Below are 6,383 nucleotides of genomic sequence, written 5' to 3' on the forward strand. Positions count from 1 at the left end.
AAATGAATTTTAAAATTAAATAATATATTGTAATATATACATATCATATATATTTTCCTGCAAACATTATTTTGAACTTTTTGTTTTTTAATTAAAAAAGTAGCCACTCGTCTCTTGTGTTTTTGTTTATTTAGAATTCTTAAACAAAATTTGTCATTCTTAATTTGACATTTACGCCATTGCGATTAAGATAAATATAATCACAAATTTAAATAATCAATTTGGATATTTTAGAATTCGAAAAATAAAAATGCATGTTATTTGCTTCGGGAATACTTGCTAATTAAATGATATTTATTTGATAAGAACTTGTTGTTGTTTACACACTAAGCAACTACACATAACATAATTTGTGTCAACTTTGGCAACTACTTAAGAGCTAACATTAAAATTGATTATCCTTTGAGGTAATAATGCCAAAAATAACTCAAAACATATGGGAGGAGTTAAAAACAGATATTCTAATTCGAATATTTAATTGTCTCATAGTAGCCACCGTTGACGGATGTTGGGGGCGGAGTTATGGGCGGCAGGTAAACCGGTTTCAGATCGATCGGAGAACGATCGATCGCATGGTTGCCCGACTGCGACGGCGGCGGTGTCATTGTGCCATGATGATGATGGTGATGTGGATGAGGATGATGATTATTGTTGTTGTTATTGTTGTTGTTGTTGTGATGCGACTGGGATTGCGATTGTCCCGTTTGGATGGAGGACAAGGCGGGGAGCTGCTGCAGAGACATGGAACGCAGACCTGAGAAAAAGCGAAGAAAAAAACAAATAACTCGATTAAAACATGTTTGCTTTTTATGATTTTTATGATCTTGTGTTAAAATTCACACACAGAGCCGACATCAGCTATAAAATAAAAACTCGCCAACAGTTTGCCATGTGTTGCTAGGCGGCGGTAATCCGAGATCAAGATCACAAACACACACTCAGACTCAGACTCAGACGCACACAAGTCGGCAATCACTTGGCTATGATTGACACGAACACCCACAGCGGAGTTGCCCCAGCAGCCACTTACCATTATCCAAGCCATTGGCACTTGTTGCATAGGAATAACCCGCCGCCACGAGACTGGCTGCTGGCGCATAATCACTTTGAAGCGCCGCCACTGGAACCGGCGAACTGGATGCTGCGCCACCCAGCGACGAGTGCGCCAACGGTGGCGTCAATGCTCCATTTAAATTGTTGCCCACTGTGGTGAGGCAGGTGATGTTCGAGTACTGCGGCAATGTGCCCACTCCCAAGGCAGGTGCTCCGCTATGCGCCGCATGCACGTTCCAGGTGTCACCAAAGCTTTGAGCAGCCGTCGAAATGCCATTGGCAGAGGCTGAGGCAGGTGCGCCATAATCATAGCCAGCATACGCAGGTGCTGCATAAAAATTGGGATTATCCTGGAAGAGCAAAGTTAAATTAATAACATGAAGGTGATAAGATTAGCTTTGTTAGCTCACCATAGCTGCATCGCCGTAGCCAGCGCCGTAGAAACCATTCGCACTCACGGCATAAGTCTTGCCCTTGATCTTGGAGCGGTAGCCACGTGGACGACGTCGCAGACTGCCCTCGTCCTCGAACAGATGCGCCGAGCTCTCATCGATGGTCCAATAGTTGCCTTTGCCTGGCTTGCCCACGCCCATGCCCTTGGGCAGCTTCTTGAAGCACTCGTTGAGGCTGAGATTGTGACGCACCGAATTCTTCCAGCCCACGTAGGGTCCTCGAAAGAACTCATAGCTGTAAGCAGAGTACGAATTGAGATAATGGATAAGTTTATTTATTTGCTGCACAGCCCTTCGTCTAATGAGCTTTGTCGCCAACAAAATTCAATTAAAAACTTTTTCGGGGTGCCACAGACTTGGCAACAACGAACAACAAACAAAACTCAGCTGAACTCAAATTGTGCTGGTGCTGAGAGACGCACTCAGTGTCACAGTCGCGTTCCCAGTCGCCAACGTCGCCAATATCCAAACACATAAAGTGCCAAGCGCTGAGAAATACGAGCAATCAAAAGGATGCGCTCACTTCTGTGGGGGAGACTGGAGGGGGAATTGCTGATCGGGGGGATGGGGGGGAGCGAAAGCGATCATATTTTGTTGAGTAAATAAAATCGGACGCAAGTAAATAAACCCCAAGCGACAAATCACATGGCAACCCATACATTTGCCAAACCCCAATTTCGATTTCGATGTCGTTTCTTTTCTATATCTGTATCTGTAGTTGTAGTTGTAGTTGTAGTTGTAGCTGGGCTTTTGCCACTTGGCCGGGTGTCGATGTCGGTAATGGCTTCCACTCGACATTTGAGAACGTAAAGACGTTTGATACGTAGCTTGGGAATGCGTTCAGTTCTCATTTACATCTATATCAAAACTCTATAGACGATCTTATAATGAAACATTGTCGTTAGGAGAAAACCTTATAGGAAAAAACACTTTACTTTTTATAATATCGTAAATCGATCAGAATCATACTGCCAAGTTCTAAGATGCTTATCCCAATAACTCATAGATTAGTTTGCAAAAAAAGCTAGTCACTTAAGGAAATGGACTGATCCACTAAAATGATTCGATTTATATTATTCCCCATCAATATTTTTCATCTAATTATGTTCTAATTAGAGCAATAATTTAAATTGGTTTAAAGTGGTTCACGTTTCAACTTTAAACTCCCTACAAATTAAAAACTATGGATTGTTTAAATAAATTCTTTTAATTCTCAAATTTAATTGGAAGTAATTTAAGATATCCGTACTATATCATAATTTGAATTAATTAAAGTTTCATAGAGCTATCTAATTTATATTTCTGTTTTGCATATTTCGTTTAAATTAAAATATTATAAATTTGACAACAGATTAGAAAAAATATATAATTTCAAGCCTCCTAAAATAGTGCTGCATAATTTTGAGAAGCAATAAGGAAGTAAATTAAAAATGAGAAAATGTTGTAGGCCGTAACTATAAAATTATATGTTATTAAAACTGTTTCGATTTGATCACCCGGTGATATAAATACATTTTGAGGAAAACCTTCTATAGTTCCTACTGTAGACTAGACATTCTCAATCAAATCATTCTTAATAAAATTACTGATTTAAGCCCCAACTAATCAAATTTTTAATGGAATACGCACCTCTTTTGTAAGTAGGCATAGATCTCGCTCAGAGTCAGTTTTCCCGAAGGCGAATCCTTGATGGCATGTCCAATCATATTGATGTAACTAAGAGCTGGCTTTTCGGGACGTCGAGTACCAGACTTTTTCGTAGTATCCGGCGTGCTGTTGTCCTGACCACTGGAGCCACTTGACTTGGACTGTTGTTGGACATTGGGTCCATCGTGTGTCTGATTTGTCGACGTCGATTCGGAACCATTCAATGACTTGGCTGGCGATGAGCTGGCACTTGAGTAGTTCAATCCGGACATGCCGTGACCATGAGCATTTGCGATCACCTGCGTAGGTGAGGAGGAAATCCGGGGCATAAAGCTGCCAGAGACTGGAGAATTCTGCTGTGGCTGTTGCTGTTGCTGCTGTTGTTGTTGTTGCTGCTGCTGTTGTTGCTGATCCGCCTCGTGGATGGTCAGTTGATGGTAATCGTTGGCACTGAGAATCGTATTGTTGGAGCAGTACTTGATGGTGGAGGTATACTGATGATTCATCGGCTGCAGCTGCAGCGGCTTGCCCACCGAGGAGCTCACATACATCTCCTGATCGGTGGGCGTCTTGGAGCTGGAACTGGGCGAGATCGAGCCCGCTGAATGGGTGGTCATTAGTACGCCATATGGCGGTATTGGACTGGAGGGTGCCGGCGGGGTGCCGCCCATGTTGTGATGCAATCCACTCAGACCGTAGTGCTGGCTGATGGTGGGCGTGACATTGCCAGCGCCATCTATCGTCGTGGTGGTGTAGTATTTGCGTTCCATATAGCTGATGTTGGGCTTCTCATCCACTAGTTCGGTGGGTGAATCGCCACCACCCATCGATTGGAAATTGCTGCCAGCAGCAGGCAGCAGATTCCCACCGCGATACAGATGATGCGACGAGCCGTGATGGCTCAGTGTATGCGGGTGCGTGTGTGTGTGAGACAACGGAAGGTGTGTGTGCTGCGACGATATGTGATGGGGATGCGGATGCGGAGGGGCATGATGGTGATGATAGAAACCGCCCAGTTGATCCACACCCATGGCACGATTGTTCAGCTCACTCACAGCTTCTTCACTTTTGATCATATTTTCACTTTATCACCCGAAAATTAACTGCAAATAATTGCCTTCTATTGTAATTTGTATTTCTTTTGTTTTCCGTTTTCTTCCGCTTCAATTGTGCAGAGAACCGCGCGGCTTCGCTATTCTCGGCTAACTGTAAACTGACTGCGATCTCCTTGCGCCATGGAGCGTCGTTTCACTTGAGTTCTATGCCTGCGTCTTCCTCTTGCTCTCCCACTCTAACTGTTCTTTTTTTAGTTTGCCTACGCCTTGCGCAAATGCGCCTCTTGCTCTCATTTGACTCTCACTCACGCTCACACACACACACACATGCTTGCTCTGTGTGCAGTTAATTTTCTTATTCTCTCAGCTACACTCGCATCCAATTGGCTTGACTTTTGCGTATCTGTCACACACTTTCACTCTCTCTCTCTCTCTCTTTATCGCTCTCTGAGCTATTGGAATGTGCAGCCATATGACATTTGAGGTGCGACTATCGGTATTTCGGTATTGGAGTCTCCACGCAAAATTCTTCAATCTAGGGACAGGGCAGGGCATTGGGGACAGATCTTGAAAGAGAATCGAAACTCAGCAATGCGTACGTTTAATATTGCAAGCAATTCAATTGAACGCCCTCGCATACCCTGTACAATGTGTAGAGTACGCAATGCATTTACCTTTATTTATTATATAATACTTTACCTCAACTTTATTTATTATATTTACATTGCTTCTATCCACGTACGCCTTTTAACACTATTGATATTTCTTGTGTTATTCTAATAGAGTAAAGACAGTTTCATAATCTTTATGTTTCGAATACCTTGCTTCTGCAATAAGAATAACATATAGTATAGAAAATTAATTAGTTTGTCTAAATAGAGTACAGAAGTGTTTCAGCAAATTCAAAATATCAAGAATTTAAAAATAAAAATCTTTTATTAGGTTGGGAATTATTGAGTTATTGAATTGACAAAAGATTACAAAACAGTCACAATAAACAAAAAAAAATCATAGTTTCTTTATTTTAACATCATTTGGTATTAATTCGTACAATGTGATTCCTATGACATTAAATTTGAAAACTTCAAAGAAATTTACTGATATTAATAAGCCTATTTAAAAAATTAACATTGTATATATAACACGTAAATTAGATTAGTAATTTTCTATGCTCTCTCCTTTTATAAACAGTTCTTTTTGAGCCTGACTTTGACATGACCTCCATTAGGTGACAGATTGTTATCGCTTCGCTGGCTCACTCCCGCTGAGCTTGGCTCCTTTGCGGTCGCCAGTCAACAGTTAATAAATAGTCAACACAAAACCCAGATCTCGAAACCCAAATTACGACAAATGAATTAGCGTTAAGCATTGTTTCATCGGAAAGGAAAGAAAGGAAACCATTGCTGCTGGCTGGCGGCATTCAAACGAGCTGTTAATTGATTTAGTCGTTCTATGGCCCCGACCTGGGCACAGTTAGCAGCTAGGGGTAAAGAAAGGGGTGCGGGGTAAGGTCTCCATCTACTGTGCCTGGTACACTCGCCACACAAACTCGAACGGTACACAGTACGGCACCCTGAGTGCCGCCATTGCTGTCAGCACTACGCCGACTCACGACTCGCGACTCGCGACCGTGACGACGACGACGACGACGACGATGGCGACGAGGCTGCTCACCGCTCTCACTGCTCGCATTCAGAGGCTCTCTCCAAACGCATCTTTCTTTTCTTTTTCATTGCTGTTGTTGTTGCTTTTGGGTGCCAAGAGATCGGGCAACGTTTTAATCCCCCAACGCACACACACAACGGCACATTTGAGATACACACGGAGGCGGAGTTTTGTTTACATTAAACGAATTCTATTTGTCGAACACGTCAGGCACGATTGGCGCTGTTGCCAGCAACAACAACGACGCACAATTTGTTAGCAACTTATTTTTTTTTCGGTCTTGGTTTTGTTTTGTATGTTTCGACTTGACTTTTGGCTTCGGCCTGAAAGATATTTTAATTTCATTTTGCAAATATATCACAAGCAGACAATTTCACGAAGCACACTCGCCATTTTCCCGAGAATTTCGTGGAATTTGCAGACAATAAACACACAACAACAACTAGAATGAACCGCAATAACATCAACAACAACAACAACAATAATCGGCAATTGTTGAATATCTTTTCGG

The 6,383-nt window shown here is 42.2% G+C and overlaps 1 protein-coding gene across 1 annotated transcript; it reads right to left on the reverse strand.

Moving 5' to 3' along the window:
- Nucleotides 1-270: 270 nt before the first annotated feature.
- Nucleotides 271-4,339, reverse strand: LOC117568742 (forkhead box protein biniou). The gene is made up of 4 exons (XM_034249563.1): nt 3,135-4,339; nt 1,464-1,740; nt 1,031-1,403; nt 271-754 (listed from the first exon to the last, which is right to left on the reverse strand). The coding sequence occupies exons 1-4, from the start codon at nt 4,226-4,228 to the stop codon at nt 462-464; spliced, it is 2,037 nt and encodes a 678-aa protein (XP_034105454.1). The 5' UTR covers nt 4,229-4,339; the 3' UTR covers nt 271-461.
- Between the last annotated feature and the right edge of the window lie 2,044 nt (nt 4,340-6,383).

This window comes from Drosophila albomicans, chromosome 3 (assembly GCF_009650485.2).
Source record: "Drosophila albomicans strain 15112-1751.03 chromosome 3, ASM965048v2, whole genome shotgun sequence".
NCBI lineage: Eukaryota > Metazoa > Arthropoda > Insecta > Diptera > Drosophilidae > Drosophila > Drosophila albomicans.

What these genes read in the sequence shown, in the direction of transcription:
- LOC117568742 (XM_034249563.1), bottom strand. Translation starts at nt 4,228, where the DNA reads ATGATCAAAAGTGAAGAAGCTGTGAGTGAGCTGAACAATCGTGCCATG. An exon ending in TATGCCTACTTACAAAAGAG is followed by an intron (nt 1,741 to 3,134) that starts GTGCGTATTCCA and finishes CTCTGCTTACAG; the next exon opens with CTATGAGTTCTTTCGAGGAC. An exon ending in GCTACGGCGATGCAGCTATG is followed by an intron (nt 1,404 to 1,463) that starts GTGAGCTAACAA and finishes TTGCTCTTCCAG; the next exon opens with GATAATCCCAATTTTTATGC.